Source organism: Mytilus galloprovincialis, chromosome 12 (genome assembly GCF_965363235.1).
Source record: "Mytilus galloprovincialis chromosome 12, xbMytGall1.hap1.1, whole genome shotgun sequence".
Classification (NCBI taxonomy): Eukaryota; Metazoa; Mollusca; class Bivalvia; order Mytilida; family Mytilidae; genus Mytilus; species Mytilus galloprovincialis.
In genome coordinates, this window is record NC_134849.1 from 28,990,023 (window position 1) to 29,008,662 (window position 18,640).

General features: G+C 32.3%; 1 protein-coding gene across 1 annotated transcript; it reads right to left on the reverse strand.

Moving 5' to 3' along the window:
* Positions 1–757: 757 nt before the first annotated feature.
* Positions 758–14,748, reverse strand: LOC143055355 (3-oxoacyl-[acyl-carrier-protein] reductase FabG-like). Its single transcript, XM_076228492.1, has 9 exons — positions 14,594–14,748; positions 12,230–12,369; positions 8,603–8,695; positions 6,840–6,978; positions 4,872–4,912; positions 4,246–4,315; positions 3,765–3,801; positions 2,753–2,825; positions 758–990 (listed from the first exon to the last, which is right to left on the reverse strand). Exons 1-9 carry the CDS (start codon positions 14,628–14,630, stop codon positions 838–840), a joined length of 783 nt encoding a protein of 260 aa, XP_076084607.1. The 5' UTR covers positions 14,631–14,748; the 3' UTR covers positions 758–837.
* Positions 14,749–18,640: the final 3,892 nt, after the last annotated feature.

Here is an 18,640-nt window from a genome sequence, read left to right on the forward strand (position 1 = left end):
CTTAAGACTTGGTGTATATATAGAACGTGATCGATGACTGAGCAAAAGATTTGTGAGCCAGGGTTAAGTCAAAGAGTGTCTTAGCCTTTTTTCAAAGGTAAACGTAAAGTACCAAGACCTATGACACCTATATTTATTAGTTTAATATACAGTAGTACGAGATGGTCTCAATTTAGAGAGTTGACGTTGTGTTTCTATATATCTACTTTACTGTTTCCCTTTACATGTCTTTGTGCTATTAAGTTGCTTTTGGTTTGTTTAACTCTTCGACTCCTTATCTATAAATCCAGCTATCAGGTGTTGGGCTCTGTGTGATCGTCGGTGAGTACATGTATATGTGCGATGCAGGCGCAAGAGTTTCTTGTTACAGTCTTGTGATCGTTTGCATACCCTGGTATTTACAACAAAGCGAATTAAACACAGTAAAGTCGGCATATATAATGAAATTTGATGCGACTGTCATACAAGTGAGAGGTTTAGCTAGCTATAAAACCAGGTTCAATCCACCATTTTCTACATTAGAAAATCCCTGTACCAAGTCAGGAATATGACAGTTGTTATCCATTTGTTTGATGTGTTTGGACTTTTGATTTTGCCTTTTGATTTTTGATTTTCCTTTTTGAATTTTGCCCGGAGTTCAGTATTTTTGTGTTTTTACTTTTTTCTATGAAAGGCCACGACATTTATCGTATTTTCTTAAATTGTTGGGGCTTAATCTTCGAAGTTCTACCAACAAGACCAGAAAATCAATAACAAATAGCATGGAATATATTTTATGGTTGTTAATTTCTCTAAAAGTCTGAAATCTAAATTATCTCAGAAAAGGTGGAATATTGTTCAAGGATATAAATGATATCCACCATCGATATAGTTGATACTCCCGGTAATGTACGATGCTTCATCTGACGCCAAGAAGAGCAAGAGGGAAACAACATCTGATGGTTTTCCCACCCTTTTTAGGTGTGCTTGTTCTGCTGCCGTGTCTGCATACTAAAAAGACGAGAGATAATTTTAGACATTGAAATACAAGATGCAAAGATATCGAAATTTGGTTGACATGAATTTCGGAAATAATCTATGTTAGGTAAATTCGAGACATAATGCTTTGGAATCCAAAATTTAAAATATATGTTAGCATCTTGATAAAAAAAGACTAAAAAAAACACAAAAAAATCCGCTCAGGTCAGGTTTTTTAAGAGGGTATTGCAATAACAACATTAACGGTTCTAATTGCAATGCACTTGACCCAAGATTCACATTTTGACAAATAATGACTCTTCTGTAAAACATGAGGCCAACATATGTAAAACTCAAAGACTAATTCAAACGTTGAAGGTTAATAAAAAAAAAAAAAAAACAAAAGAGAACTAAACGTCATCCAAAACCAGGACAAGGTATCATATAAAAAAAAGGTCGACTCTATTCATAGTTTATACTGCAACTAGGTGTGTTTATTTCCGAAACAAAGACGCATAGCTGTATTTTATATGTTGTCAATTTCATATTATTATACTTCACGTTAAAATGCCATATTTTGATTCGCTTAAAGGAGGGCGTTAATTTACTCTATCACATTGCTGAGCGGTTGACAAGTTTTTTTAATGTAACCCTCTTGGATAGACCAATCAAAAATAGGTAATTTATATGACAATGAATTGAATTTATATCAAGTTATTAAAGACAATACTAAAAGTTCTACGTTTTGGCTCGGATTGTATTATCTGACTTTCAAATAAAAAATAAAACACCTCATACTGCACTCGTTCTATTTGAGTAGTCAAAATGCGTTGACTGTATATGTCTATGTCATTAACAGTCACTAACCTGGTATCACTTTTCCTCATGAATATTTGAAAAGTAGAGCCAGAACTAAATATTTATGACGAACTCTTCAATCTGTCTTTTTTTCCAATGTACTATACAACGAAGCGTGGAACGACTCAAACTTATTTCTTTAACAATTGTTGGAAAAAACTTATTTCACTTGTTAACCTTTTTCATTAACCCTGTACATCATTATGTGTAATGCTTATTGTTGATATTCTATTCCATACTGAAAAGATTTCGTTCACCATTGATTTATTTCACATGTAATGTACATTTAATCATGTTCATTGTGATGTATATTTCTCCGCCTGATATGAGTCCTTTTAAAATTGTTTTTCCTGTTTCGGGCCGAATCCTTACATTGTTGATAGGTCAAGTCAATGTATCATTATTGTCTATTTACTTCACTTCTGTTAATTTTCTAATGCCCGTTACGTTGTAAAGTACGTGATAATATAGAAATATTTTTAAATACAATTCATTTGTAAAAGACAATAATAATTGGACATTCAGTATAATAAATTAAATAACACATAGTTGAAAGGGTGATAGAGCAGATTGATACCCCTCTAAAAAGCATTGTCAACCTTGGCTTCGCCGTTGTTGAATATGTTTTCTCGGGGTACCAACCTGCTCTATCACCCTCTCAGCTATGTGTTATGTATATACTTATCTATATAATGGTACACTTTCTCTCCAATCCGGGGTCCATTAAGGGATGGTATTTGTGTTACGATTTAAAAAGTTATTAGTGTATTAATTTGAGTTTCAGTATAAAAAAAAATATTAGGTCAATGTCATGAAAATATAGATTTTTTGTACCTCGCCCTTTCCCAGTATCCTAGCCTCATATAAAAAAGTTTATATTTTCCTGACATTGACCTAATATTGTATAATGATTGACGGAACAATATGTGTATAAAACCTTCTTTTGGTCTTCATCTGTAGTCTTCAAAGTACTATTACGAAGAATATTGGTATCAACAATGTAACCAGGACTACAATTTGATAATACAATACAATAAAGTTACATATGTACGATTAACTAACAAAAAGATAGATAAATAATGAATATTACAATAGATTAAATTTAAATATAAGAAATCATCTTTCTGAAAAGAAACAAACCTAAGAAATAGAATGACAACATTCGGCATTTGTTATTATATAGTAATCTTATTATTGTCATCATATTTTATCAACTTTAAATATCTTTCTTTCGTTATTTCCCTTAAACATGTAACTTTTGCAACAAAATTGAAAACAACACGTTAAATTCATTTCATGGCGCGTTCGGAACGTTTTTCTGGATTTACTTTCCTCAGGAACGCTAAAAGCCAAATATTTGAAAGCCAAGAATTTATAAGAACCGAAACAATTGAAGAGCTATATGACAATAAATAACCTAGAAAAATAGTCAAATCTATCTAAAGCCGACTTTGCATGAGGGAGTTGAGACCTTAATTACTTTATAATTTCAAAACTTATAAATGGACAATTTTAGAAAAGTTTGCTATAAATCATGTCTGTACCGAAGTACACTTGGAGGGGAACGTTTTTCATTTTACATGCGCATTCAGAATGTGGTAGGGTAAACATGTTTGTGAGAGCTTGGACACTTGTACACTGGGTTAAAAGAACATCATTAGAACAAACGTAAATATCAGTTTGAAAGAGCCTGACTCAGTGGATTGCTATAAAGCTGAATGCAACTAATAACACTTAAAAGACACAAGATTTCTCTTAGGAATACAGGACAATGCAGGATAAACCATGGTCTCTGCCTATTTAGAAGCAAATGGTAATAAATATTGTGTATTGAAATCACATCTTTTCTGTTAAACAATTTTTAAATATCTGGAACTGAAGGTTAAGGTAAATCAAGGTATTTGGTAACAACGATCTAGTTACTACATCACCAACTAATTAGAACTTACTTGATAGCATTCACTCTTACACCGTGAGGACCTAGTTCTGAAAGAAATTTATTTATTCAACATTTTGTTTCAATGATTTGTTCATAAACTGTATGCGTCAAGAAATTAAAGTTAATAGTTATCAAAAGTACCAGGATTATAATTTTAAACGCCCGTTAATATCTAGTGTTTTTAACATGCAAATAGAGCTCAACACATTTTTGAAAAAGAAGAGGGAGTGTTCTAACAAAGGTTTTGAACGTAAGTGACCAATAATTTGGTGTAACTATTGCAAAACTTATTTAAATAAACGTTAGATAAGAAAAATGGACAGGTACACAAAAGATAAAAATGATATCAAGATCTGTACAATCACAAAAGAAATTTGTTAAAAGTCTTTTTATATTGAAATAGTCTTTGCAATCAATTACAAGTCAGAAAATTTAATAATTATTTTCACTGGTTCATCTAGACATATTACTGTATAATAAATATCTTTTACCTTTGGCTAGACATTTTGTAAGCATATCAATAGCTACTTTTGCCATACAGTAAACTACTATGGTCGGTAGCTGAAAAACATACAAACATTTTGTTTTTATTTTCATTTCAATTTTACATAGTAATTTTGCATTTCATATACAAATTTATATTGCAATTTAAGTAACCAAGTTACTAAGAAGTGAAATGATTTATGCAGTCCACATGTTCCAAATGTGCTTTTATGGTAGATTATATGATGCAAACATTTGTGGCTTTCTTTTTATCTTTTACAATGTTTTAAGTGCTCATTTATGATTAACTTAATTCCGAAGAAAACTGCTTTCCTATTCAGATGGCAATTAAACAGCATGAATCAAGGATAATTTCATTGTTCGTACACCAAAATGAAAATGACGTTTTGGTGTACACTTTTGACAATATTACCAAGGATGCATTAGATTCTGAAACACCGAATTGTATACAAATTATTGTTGAAGACAGTATATTGACATATGAATGTGTTGGTTGTGTTGCCGTTTCAATTAATGGTGTTCGAACGGAACTGTACGATTTCATTTTTTTTAATTTGATGTCTGATCAGAAGAATATACATAACATATTAAATTATAAATTCAATATACTTACCGGTATCGTGGAACAGATACTTGACAGGTAGATTATATTACCTACATCGAAAATTTTAATTACTTAAAAGTATGTTTAGATTCATACGCCGTCTCTTATGATTGTGTGTATCAAAAAGAGACGAATTTGTTTACATAACAGTTTACTTATAAATGCTATATTCCACATATGTTGTAAAAAAAATGCATATTCATTTCGATTTTTGATGCAATAAAAGTAACCCTACAATGTATTTTTCATTGTGTGTTGCATTCTCTTTAAGTATGACATTGCAAAAACATTTGAAAATTGAAAAACAAAACTTTTTTAGCTTTGAGATAAGACAAACATAGTGGTGACAGAAAGAATTTAGTTTTCCCTCATACAAACAAACCTTTGTTTCTTTTAGATATTAAGGCAAGCATAGTTGTGCCCAACAGAATTCAGTTTTACCTCATACAAACAAATCTTTAATTACTTTGAGATGAGGCAAGTATAATTGTGACAGATATAATTTATTTATCCCTTATACAAACATACATTTTGTTTCTTTGAGATAAGGCAAGCATAGTTGTGCTAGAAAGAATTTAGTTACCCTCATACAAACAAACCTTTTGATTCTTTGAGATAAGGCAAGCATAACTGTGACAAAACTAATTTAGCTTTCCCTTATACAAAACAAACCTTTTGTTTCTTTCAGATAAGGAAAGCATAATTGTGACAGAAATGATTTAGCTTTCCCTCAAACAAGCAAACCTTTTGTTTCTTTGAGATGAAACAAGCATAGTCGTGACAGAAATAATTAAGTTTTCTCTCATACTAACAAACCTGTTGATTCTTTGAGATAAGGCAAACAAAATTGTGACAGAAAACATATAGTTTTTCCTCATATTAACAAACTTATTGTTCTTTTGAGATAAGGCAAGCATAGTTGTTACAGAAATAATTTAGTTTTCTCTCATACTAATAAACATTTTGTTTTTTTGAGATAAGGTAAGCATTATTGTGACAGAAATAATTTAATTTTACCTCAAACTAACACATCTGTTGTTTCTTTCAGATAAGGCAAGCACAATTGTGACAGAAATAATTTAGTTTTCCCTCATATTAACAAAACTGTTGTTTCCTTGAGATAAGGCAAGCATATTTGTGCCAGAAATAATTTAATTTTCCCTCATACTAACAAACTTTTTTTCTTTGAGATCAGGCAAGCATAATTGTGACAAAAATAATTTAGTTTTTCCTCATACTTACACACTTATTGTTCTTTGAGATAAGGCAAGCATAGTTGTTACAGAAAGAATTTAGTTTTCCATCATATTAACCTGGTGAACAAATATGTTGTTTCTTTGAGATGAGGCAAGCATGGTTGTTACAGAAAGAATTTATAGTTCCCTCATATTAACAAAACTATTGTTTCTTTGAGATAAGGCAAGCATAAATGTGACAGAAATAATTTAGTTTTCCCTCATACTAACAAACTTATTGTTCTTTTGAGATAATGCAAGCATAGTTGTTACAGAAAGAATTTAGTTTTGTCTCATACTAACAAACATTTTGTTTCTTTGAGATAAGGTAAGCACAATTGTGACAGAAATAATTTAGTTTTACCTCATACTAACAAACCTGTTGTTTCTTTGATATAAGGCAAGCATAGTTGTGACAGAAAGAATTTAGTTTTCTCTCATACTTACAAACCTGTTGTTTCTTTGAGATAAGGCAAGCAAAATTGTGACAGAAAGAATTTAGTTTTCCCTCATTCTAAACAACCTTTTGTTTCTTTGAGAGAATAAGGCAAGCAACATTGTGACAGATAGAATTAAGTTTTCCCTCATTCTAAAAAACTTTTTGTTTCTTTGAGATAAAGCAAGCATAATTGTGACAGAAAGAATTTAGTTTTTCCCCATGCAAACAATTCTTGTGTTTCTCTTAGATAAGGCATGCAAAGTTGTGGCAGAAAGAATCTAGTTTTCCCTCATACAAACAAACCTTTTGTTTCTTTGAGATAAGGCAAGCATAGTTGTGCAAGGAATAATTTCGCCTTCTGGTTTACATTGACGAATCTGTCGTAATCCTCTTCCTTAGTTTCACTTACACTTGAAAACAAAACAGAGCCTGCAATATCAGCCTGAAAAGTATATAGATATATGAGATATAGTCTTCTCATATCTGAGTGGCGTTAGCCACGAAGAATTGGTACTTCCTTTATCTTATTTGCATAGAAGAAATAAATAATCATTTTATCTTTTCTCATATTCTATAAGAACAATATGTTTTGATACATTGTAAAACAAGATTAGTGTCATTATCTTAAATTTACTAGATGTAGTTACACTTTCAGCAGAAGTTTTATTGTTATGTTTTGCAATGAAAACCTACTTGATTCTATTTTTCTGTCATCAATTTTATCGATATCTTATCCTTGTATTTGTGTGGCAAAATGAATAACTGAACTAATTTGCATTCTTTTTTTTATTGCCAAAACCTGAACGTGTTGTCGATACATAACACTTCTATGTAAATACAGATTCTAAAATACTTTAAAAATCTACAAGATATTTAATCTTTGAGTATGACTTTTCTTTAGAGAAACAAACGTTTTCGGTCCTGATACTACTATAAAAGTTAGCTAAGCTTTACTTCTTTGTGATGTATCATTCGTTCAAGACATTGTGAATGATAAATCCTAAAAAAATTTGATAATATATATATATATGTCTTGTTCTAAGTGAAAGTATATCGTTGACAAAGATTTTTATTTATATGACAGGTGTAAGGCTACATGTAGTACATGTTAATTAGACTATTTATCTCATAAGCAGCACGACGGGTGCCACATGTGGAGCAGGATCTGCCTACCCTTCCGGAGCACTTAAGATCACCCCTATTTTGTGGTTGGGTTCGTGTTGTTAATTCTTTAGTTTTCCATGATGTGTCGTGTGCACTATTTTGTGGCTGTTTGTCCTTTTCATTTTTAGTCATGGCGTTGTCAGATTATTTTCGATTTATGAGTTTGACTGTCCCTCTGGTATCTTTCGTCCTTCTTTTTTAATTCTAAATTGTATTCTTTCAAACTGTATTTAGACGATTAAGGTGGTATCTAACATTTTGACTAAAATTAAGTTGGCTCGTTTAATTTTCATAAAAAAAAAATTGAAAAATATTAACTTTTCCCCTTTGAAAAGAATATAAAAGTTTCAATAAACTTGAACCAATCACTTCTAGGTAAAAAAAAGTGGTTGGATATGAAGCAGTTTAACAGACACTAATTTTGATCATTGAGAAGCTTAATATTTCCTTAACAATACAATGTGATTAAAACGTTTAACTGATTTTTACAGAGTTATCTCCCTGTAGTGTTGGGTACCACATTAATGATAAACATTTTGGAACACTTTGATACATTCCGAGTACAAAACTTTAAATTAGAAAGGTATCATTTTTTAGTTTGTTTTATAGCGCCAAACCTTGGTGACAGTCTCATCAAATTCCTTTATATTTACAATGTAAATATAACTGTATCTAGACGATTAATGATAAACATTTTAGAATATGTTGATACGTTCCGATTACAAAACTTAAATTTGAAAGGTATCATTTCCAATGTTAGCACTATGTCATATAGAAATAATAAAATTTTGTATCTGTGTACCGAATATTAACTGAAAGTCGACTTAGTTCTGTTAGGTCGCTGCTTCCTTGGTGGTTACAATGGTGAACAAAAAGGTGCATTTATATCATATAAAACAAACCAATATATCCAATCTTCCAAATTTTTGTATCAGGTTCCTTACAATTTCTTCCCTGAAGGCTGATTTAGATAAGTCACCACTGCAATACCCTATCTAAGAAGAAAATATAATCATGCTTATACATTACATGGGAGATGTAAGAAGATGTAACCAAAGAAAATAAACAAAATGACAATAATACATAAATAACATCAGACTATTAGCAGTTAACTGACATGCAAGCTCCAGACTTCAATTAAACTGATTGAAAGATTATGTCTTCATCACAAGAATATCAGACACAATCCTTCCCGCGAGGGGTTTAGTATCGTACCATCATAACATATATGAGAAGATCATAACCCGTGTATACTGTAAACCAATCTATTTTCGCGGGTACTTTTTCGCATTATACCAATTAAAGTCAATTTTGCGGTTTTTAAGTTCGCGATTTTCTCATTTAATTGATGTAGTTTAATAAAGATTTACTTCTTCGCGACGATTTATTTTCGCGTTATTTTTCTACTCGAGAAAGACGCGAAAATAAATCGTTGCGCGAAAACATTTGGTGTAAAGTATACAATGTGTTACATATAAGCTAACAAGTTAATTCGTCATTTTTAACAATATTTAACGTAATTTCTGATACATGAAAACCATATTTCCTGATTCTTCAGCTAACATTTACCGCTGTTAACTTGTTCAACGAATCTCCTGAAAACATTAAAAAGTTGTGGGCAGACTTCTACACACGTTGTAATGCGTCGAATTTCACAAACTTCGTTAATACATCTACATGCGATGGTTTCTTACACCAGTCAATTAAAATTTGATATTTGATGTGAGAGTAATGAATATTATCTCTCAGATATTTTTGTTCTATCATTACTGCAAGTGAAATAGTGAAACAATAATTCGCTTTTATCAGCCAGTTTGGTTAAATTTTGTCAAAATAAGCTAAGAAACATCGCTGAGTAATTATTTATTTGCAAGTGAATAGTTCGATCCCATTGAAACCGTATTCATGTCACCTTCTATTTAACCCCTTCGTTAGAGATGGATAACGCATCAACCAGTCGTCTTCGGCTATCTAAAGGAAAAGAATGCCAACATTGAAAGTAAAACAAGGGTAAACCATTTGGTTGACTAATTTGATCCACAAAACTCGTTCTTATACAGCAGGTAAAAACGATAATTAACATATTTGTGTAATCTATAAAATGAAATCAAACTACCTAGAGTTGCACGTTTTGCTAACTATCTATATCTATCTTTAAGTTTGTATCGGGTTATATGATCGATGGCAGTCTTCTAGATCAACTCTGTGGTTAATTAAATGGCGTCTAGGCTTAAATACACACGAAATGTGGATGTATCTGAGTCCATGCATCTTCACTTCGGACCATTTTTTAGTTCGATATACCTATCGGTAAATTATAAATCAAATATGAGAATTTGAATCACTTCCATGAAAATGAATTGACAGCCCTTTGGTATATTTCGTCCCTCTTCTAATGCATGCCCCTTTAACAGGATTTTTTTCTAATTTACTTTTCATTTTCATCTGCTGCTGCGCATGCCTATTTTTATTTTCAGTTTTGCACACGATTGATTCTTGCACTTGGTGATGCAGAATATTCATTTTGGCTCATTATTCTGAACTGTGTAAAACCTATCAGACCCCCATTTTGATATAGATTTTGCTCAGTTTTCTTTACTCTTTAAATCCCATCCAGACCCCCATTTTGCTGTAGATTTTGCTCATTATTCTCTAATCTGTAAAAACCATCCAGACCCTCATTTTTCTGAAGATTTAGCTTATTTTACTCTACCCTGTAAAACCCATCCAGACCCCCATTTTGGTGTAGATTTTGCTCATTACTTTCTACTCTGTAAAGCCCTCCAGACCCCAATTTTGCTGTAGATTTGACTCCTTATTCTCTACACTGTAAAACCCATCCAGACCCCCATTTTGCTGTAGATTTTGCTCATCATTCTGTAATCGGTAAACCCATCAAGACCCCTATTTTGCTAGAGTATTGGCTCATTATTCTCTACTGTGTAAATCCTATCCAGACCCCCATTTTGCTGAAGATTTTGCTCATTATTCTCTAATCTGTAAAAACCATCCAGACCCTCATTTCTCTGTAGATTTGGCTTGGTATTTTTACTCTGTAAAACTCATCCAGACCCCAATTTAAATGTCTTTACAATATATATGTAGGACTCAAATCTGTGTTGGGTTCCAGATGAATGGCAGATTCCAAATCTATAGTAAATATGCCATCCCAAATGAATGGCAGATTTTTAAAAATCCTAATTTATGGCAAATTTCATAAATTCTAAATCTATAGAGGATTTTTGTTGTTTCCCAATCTATGTCAGATTTGATTTTGTGCAAATGTAGAACAAGGCAGTACTTATACAATCACGGACTTGTCATAAGTAAGTTGAAATGTACGACAACGGGACTATGTATGTAAACATTTTTGAAATACAAATTCCATAGTGGTCAACCAAATCATGATGTCAACCAGAAAAAGGGTAGGAGTAATGTACCATAATACAGAAATAAAATGATCTTCCACAGAAAGCATTTCCTAATCTGTGCACGGTACCTGTTTAATCCAGTAATTAAAACAACTGGAAAAAAAGGAAGTCCCTCAACAAAAAAGAACACAGTCTTTTATAACAACAAATTAAACAGTTTGATTTTTCTTATAATATTTATTTCAGCGTTAATTAATCTTTTTATACTGGTGACCTGTAAATTGTTCTTTTTCCGAGTATTTTAACACAAGACTTCAGGAAAATTTAGGGAGCCAACAACTTTGCTGAAGTCGGCGCATTATATGGCGTTATTTTATTGTGACGTTATGTTTTACTCTTTTCATGGAAAATTACGTAATTCCGAAATTTGCCATAGATTTGGAGAAAACAAAAATCTGCCATAGATTTGGAGACAACAAAAATCTGCCTTAGATTTGATTTGTTTGGCGTTTGTAACGTCATATTTGCCATAGATTAGGAATCTGCCATAGATTTGGAACCCGCCATAGATTTGAGTCATACATATATGTCAATGACTAAAATCAAAATATGTGCTTTATTAAAAACAGAGTAATTACAGAAATTTCGTGTTAGCATTCTGGCCTCGAATGGGAGAGTTTTTTTTTAAAAGCGTACGACAAAGACCACGTGGTCAGTTCGGATTCAGACTAACATGTGCAGGCATGGTAATATATATTGACGAGCACTGTTATCTTGCAAACTAGTAACTATGCGGTAGAGGCTTTGCTTATTGTTAAAAGTCGTACGGTGACTTATAGTTGTGAATTTTTGTGTCATTGGACTTTTCTCATTGGCAATCATACAAAATCCTCGTATCTTTATATTTTATAACGTGTCGGTAAAAAATAAAGCAGGGTTCATGTTCGTATCACATTGACATCTTCTCGTCCTACTATACGTGTAACATTTGCTACTGGACGTTTAACGGTAATTTATTCATCCTTCAATCCAGGTATTTCAATGTTATTTTATGAAACACTAAAAAACAAGCTTGAGTATACATTTTGTAAAACTATTATGATGATCTTGATAAATGAGCGACAAAATTGAATTCATATCAAGATCTAGATAACTTACTTGTTCTTCTGCTAAACCCTTTTCCCTGCACTTTTGTTGTACAATTTGCAATTTGTCCTCTTCAAGAGCTACTAAAAATAATGTTGCCCCATGTTCTGCTAACTTATAAGCGATGGCTTCTCCTATGCCAGAACTTGCTCCTAAAAGATTAATATAAACACAATCTACAGGTGCAGAACCAGCCATTTTGAAAACTGAGGGTTGCAACTGCCGGAACACCATAAAACGTTCACATAAATAATAAAAAAATAAACAAATAGAAAGAAATAAATCAATCAAATGAGGGGGTTCCGACCCTCGGAACCCCCAAACCTCTAGAACAGCCATTTAACTCTGCATGTTGTTATAATTTTAGAAGGCCTTTATTTTCTTATTTTTACTGATGTCACAATTCACGGAGTACTTTTGTGTCAATTCAAGAGTAAAAAGTCTAAAACATATTAATTGACAGTTAAAAACAAATGATTAAGCGGAAGACATACAGACGGTAACATAGTACACGGAAAATGACAAATAGACAAACAACTGATTAAAAAGTACACTACACAGAAGCTAAATATTGAGCAATGCGAACAGCAAAAATCCGAGGGTCATGTCAGGTTCTCAGAAAATGTCAACATTTCCTGTTTTGCCAGTAACACCGATCGTGTTGCTCCTTTTAAATTCGTGTGTAACCATATTTAGTGATAAGGCATCACACAATATTAGATTGATAAATTAACGTTTGAAACAGTTGGAGTTCGTTATAGTAAGATTAACATTTGCGTAGGTCTGTCTCAAAAATGCACTTGCATACCGCTCGGCGTTTTAGATTTATTAGTTAGCATTGGATTTTTTGTGTTGTTTTGTTGCTGTTTTATTGACATGTACCCAATATCTCAGTCTTTTTATTCTTTTGAAATTTTAAAAAAGTGTTATTAAAACCTTTTAAAACATTTGCTTAATTATGTTTACACTATAATGTGTACATCCTGGCACATATCAGTATTCATTACATATTATATAATAGTTTTCAAAGGTTCCAGGAGAATACTTTAGTACGCCTGACCCGATTTAGTCTACATAAGACTCATCAGTGACGCTCATATCAAAATATGTATGAAGCCAAACAAGTACAATGAGGATCCAAAATTCCCCAAAATTGTGCCAAAAACGGATAAGGTACTCTATACCTGGGATAAAAAAATCCTTAGTTTTTCGAAAGTTTTGTAAACATTTGAAATTCATAAAAATGGCCACATTATTGATATTCATGTCAACACCGAAGTGTTGACTACTGGACTGGTGAAACCATCGGGGACGAAACGTCCACCAGCAGTGGCATCGACCCAGTGGTTTAAATAGTTATTATTATATACTATTATTGCACATTGTTTACCATGTTGTTTTAATTTAATTATGTTTACACTTTTATTGTTTGTTAACATATTGTACGTCATACCCCACGAGGGGGCTTTAGTGAAATAAATTTAATTATCGCTTTTTTGGGCATTTTTCCTTTGATCTATTTTTGATCTATTTTTCATATCATGCTACTCGCTTGAGATGAACAATTATTGCTAGAAACTAAGGAGGCACGTGGCGTTGATTATGAAATTGACATGAAATCGACAACGTCGTCATATGTAAAATAGCAATAAACAGGGCCGCGTTCAATATCTTAGCTGCTACGTATTACTACGTAGATTTTGACTATTGAACATGTAGCTATAGACTAGCTGCTACATAGATATTGATAGCAGCTATGTACTCAACCATGCAAAGTCTTATCATTGGTCACTCAACTCGATTGCTTTTTTTCGTTTTCGCCGTACCGGTTCAAGCGAGAAAATCAATCTCGTTGAGAATATCAACGATAATCTATAAATTCAAAGTGAAATATAACAATGTTAGGAATCTTCAGTCTTACAATATTTGGGGTCTTGATGGGGGTCATTTTTGTTTTCTTAAATTTTTAGACCATTTTGCTATATTCTTTATACTGTTTTTACTATTATTCTCTATTCTTTATTTTTTGTTCCATTTTTCTGTATTCTTTATGTTTACCCCCTTTAATTCTCTATTCTGTAAACCCCCGTCCGTACCCTCACTACCAGTGTTCTGCTTTTTCAAAAGAGGTATTATCATAATTTTTATTGTTGTAACTAAACTAGAATTAAATTTCTTTCGTGATTTTGAATTAATGTATCCTTGTATTTTTACGACAAGGTAATCATTATCGCCAAGGACGTCTCTCGGTCAGTCAGTAAGTAATCTATCATTATGAAAAAATATATACACCTATGCATTATGTAATACACAGCAAATTCAATAATTTTCACATGTTTTAGAAAAGTTCGACGTATAGTAGAACATGATTCCTACCTGTAACAAGAACAACTTTTTCTCTGAAGCTAGCCATGTTTTTCGATCCAAAATTGTCTGAGATAATACAAAATATCTAAAAAAAAAGATAAACTTAACCTAGTTTTCATCTAAATAATGTATCGTATGATAAACCATGAACATCTAGATAACGTATCGTATTATACATGTATCATACACACGTTACACATCAATGTTACCGTAAAGAAAACATGTATAAATGGCACTGACCTTAAAGCTTTATTTTCGTTTTGTCCATATCTAGGAGCAATTTAACTGGAACACAATGCGTGTATGAATATACCATGGCTCGTAAGAATAGCTAAGCTGATGTAATATGTGTAATATCAAACGTGCAGCTAGAACCTCTTCTGTAATTAATTTTGATACTGATCCCCGAACGTGTAGCTAGAATCTCTTCTGTAATGAATCTTGTTACCGGACATGGCACTATAACCTCTGTTGTAATAAATATTGATATTGCAGATCTAGAAGTGATGCTAAGTCTGCCGTAATTAATTTAATACTAAACTTGGAGCTGCATATAGAATAGAACTTCATATGTCATTAATCTTGATACCGGCCGTGCAGCTAGAATCTCATAAGATATTTGCCATTGAATTTTAAGCAAACACAGTGATGTGATTGCCAATTAAAAAAAACTATGTGGCTTTTATGTGTGTTACGGGAAAACAAAAGGGCCTGGAATGGAGTAATAAATCGAACGAATCTTTATTGTAGAAAAGGGATCAACTACATAGATACTACGGAACAGAAAGATATGCTTTTTGATTGTTATAAAACTTGTATAGAAGACTTAGATAATCTTCTAGATCAAGATATAGCAGCTACAGAAAAAAAAACTATTATTTAAATGTTGTTTGTAACAGAAAAATGAATTTTTAACGTCAACATTACAACTCTACACTAACAGCAGCAATCCCATTCGAGAAAAAGGGTTCTGTGAAATCCTTCATGAATTTTTATAAAAGTGCTTCCGTTTGAGAACTATATGGAAAATATACGCTCGACCTAGGCGCATAGCTACGTTTACGTCAAAACGCCAGGGCGTACACTTGAATTTTGATACAAAATATATTTTAATCTAAAGAAAATAAAAAGAACTTGATAGAAGTACACCAGCTTTGTAATTCTTTCTTCACTGGCTTGTAATTGCCAATCAAATTGACGAAATTTATTTTTCAGCCAAATGGTATCATATTACATATTTTTTTTCTTTTCTGTCAAGTCTGAATCTATACTGTGAGTTCTATACTCACTGCCCCTTTTTTTAAAGCAATTTATTATCTGCTAAACATATAAAGGTGTTTAGGTTGGTTGAGGACTTTACCCCACGACTCTTTTTAAACATATTTCTAAGTTACTGGTTTTGACATTTTCTCTGAAACCATTATATTTTAAATTAATAAATTGAATAATTTAACATAACAAATGAACCGTTTAGAATCTAAAGTATGTTGCTGCTGATGATTTTTTAATTACAGGAATGGTGCTCATTCTAGACAAATCGCTTGCTTCCGGGAGCTTCGCTCGCTAGCTATAACCCACTTCCAGCTTTTGTTTGATATGGACCCATTGTGGGTCCTCGGACCCCTCGCCAAGGGTCGGGCGTACACGTAAAAATGACCTAACAACGCCACTGGGACCAGGTGGTTTGGGGATATCTCCCTTATGTCAGAAATATTGTTATTTTTTACTTTTTTTTATAATGTTATATGTTTTTCCAAAATGGTCACGTGGTTGTATCCTCATCAACGACTACACAAGTTGTCGACTTGGTCAATTAATAAGTTGTATGCAAGTTGTCGACTTCGTATTACTATGTCATTAAATTTATATTAGCATGTCGACATTGTAATGAAATGTTTGCTTCATCATTCCGACAAGTTGACTCCACATGATGAGTTGATTCCAGCTTATTACACACAACATACATAATAATTCTGACCTATTTGCAACCAAATAACTTAACAAGGGGTGTACCATATGCGTTCCAAAAAGTCAGACACATTTATTTTTAAACAATATCTGAAGGATTTGAATCAAGACATTCTCACAGTTTTGTCTTGTTTCGTATTCGTCAACTGTCAAACATTGACACAACATACCCCTTTTTATCTTATCAATAGCATCAACCAACGGCATTATCTTATGATTTGGATTAAAGTTTCTAGTCTTCTAATCTAGGGCACCAAATTACAAGATTGGTATCTTTGATGAGGTTTTACAATTATTGAATCGATGTCAATTCAGGTTGAGATTTGTTCTTCCCTAATGTTTTCATCGATATATTCATTTTCTGTAAAATCACTGTTTTAATTCGAAACACTAAAGGCTGTTTTCCATCACAAGACAAAGATTACCTTAATTTCAGGTATATGGTACATTTTTTTTCGGTATTGAATGCTCTTCAACTTCGCAATTTATTTAGACCTGCAAATACTTTCACAGTGCTATTGTTGTGTTGTGTGCATCAGTCGAACACAAGGTATTGATCGCTAATTAATGCTATTTTACAATCGATGTTACTGGTCGTTTCATCCCAAAGGGTATCATAAGCCATGAAGGTAGCACTCTCCTGTCAATATGCCATATCGTTATTAAGTTCAAATTAAGTATGTGTATATTGCTTAATTGTTGAATTATTCGAGACATTAAGGTTTTTCTACCGCTATTCAGATTACCTAAATAGTATTGGCACACTTTTTAGAATTTTTTATTTGATCACCATTTCTTATCGAGTTGTGTATAACTTCTGATTCTAATTGGGACCAACTGTAACAAATAATAAACCAAGTAGCTTTTCAACTGTTACTTTTTTTGGGAAGGCACATAGAAAATAATTTTAAAATAAAGCAATGCGTTTTGAATTGCCTATGATACAATTATCCACCAGAAACCCGAAAGAATTATTTAATTTTTGCTACTAAAAAATCCCTTCGATCAGGATTTAACATACCAGTGAGGAATCACCCATTGGTAGTAGTTAAGCCATACAACATAAACATATTTAGAGATCCTGAAGCAGTTCCGTATAACATACTGTAACGAAGATTATTTTAGCACTGTCGAATGCTTTTGAATCAAATTGAAGTAAAATGTTGTGTCAAAATGTTGCTGTAAGTCTAATATAACAGACTAATACCAATCAACTAAACATCTGAATAACAAGCTCCTACCTTGGTGACATGCACACTTGCGGAGAAGTTAAACATGTTTGTGAGCTCTTGCAATCTTCTACATAGTACTTGTATTGCTCTTTTTTATCTATCAAATTTCAGTGTGTAAATGTTTTTTTTTTATTTTGTTATAAACTATATTGCACTGTGACGTCATAAACGTGTTTATAAACATAGAAGCTTGCATCAAAACCATGGGACCTTCTATGCCCAAATATATGGTATTGAGTGTTCTCGATGTTGAAAGTCTAACTATTTTTAACTAATTTGTTTTGAATATATAGAAACGCAATAAAAGCAAATGATTAACAAACAATATTTAACAAAAAGCGTTTCCATTTTGTCTAATGATTAGTCCGTTTCTGTGTGTGTGTGTGTGTGTGTGTGTGTGTGTGTGTGTATGTTACATTTTAATGTTGTGTCGTTGTTCTCCTCTTATATTTAATGTGTTTCCCTCAGTTTTAGTTTGTTATCCCGATTTTGTTTTTTGTCCATGGATTTATGAGTTTTGAACAGAGGTATACTACTGTTGCATTTATTCATACAATATATGAAAATATGGAAGTTAATAAATATTGGTCACCGTACGGTCTACAACAATGAGCAAAACGTATACTACATAAAAGGCCACGAAACGACCAATGTAAAAAAAAATCAATCAAAAAGACTAACAGCCTTGTTATTAGTTTTGACCTTTCTTTTAGTATTGTGTACATAAAACAATTCGTTTTCTCTTTTGATTTTTTTTTTTTACATATGTCGGTTCGAGGCCTTTTATATCGAACTATGCGGTAAAGGTTTTACTCCTTGATGAAGACCGAAAGGTAATCTAGATTGACTAGAAAAA

Excerpts from the sequence above, each read along its gene's own strand:
- LOC143055355 (XM_076228492.1), bottom strand. The coding sequence starts at position 14,630 with ATGGCTAGCTTCAGAGAAAAAGTTGTTCTTGTTACAG. Across the intron at positions 4,913-6,839 it reads TTATCTCAAAGAAACAAAAG|GTAATATAATCTACCTGTCA; the intron begins GTTTGTTTGTAT and ends TTTTCGATGTAG. Across the intron at positions 4,316-4,871 it reads GTATCTGTTCCACGATACCG|CTACCGACCATAGTAGTTTA; the intron begins GTAAGTATATTG and ends TATGTTTTTCAG.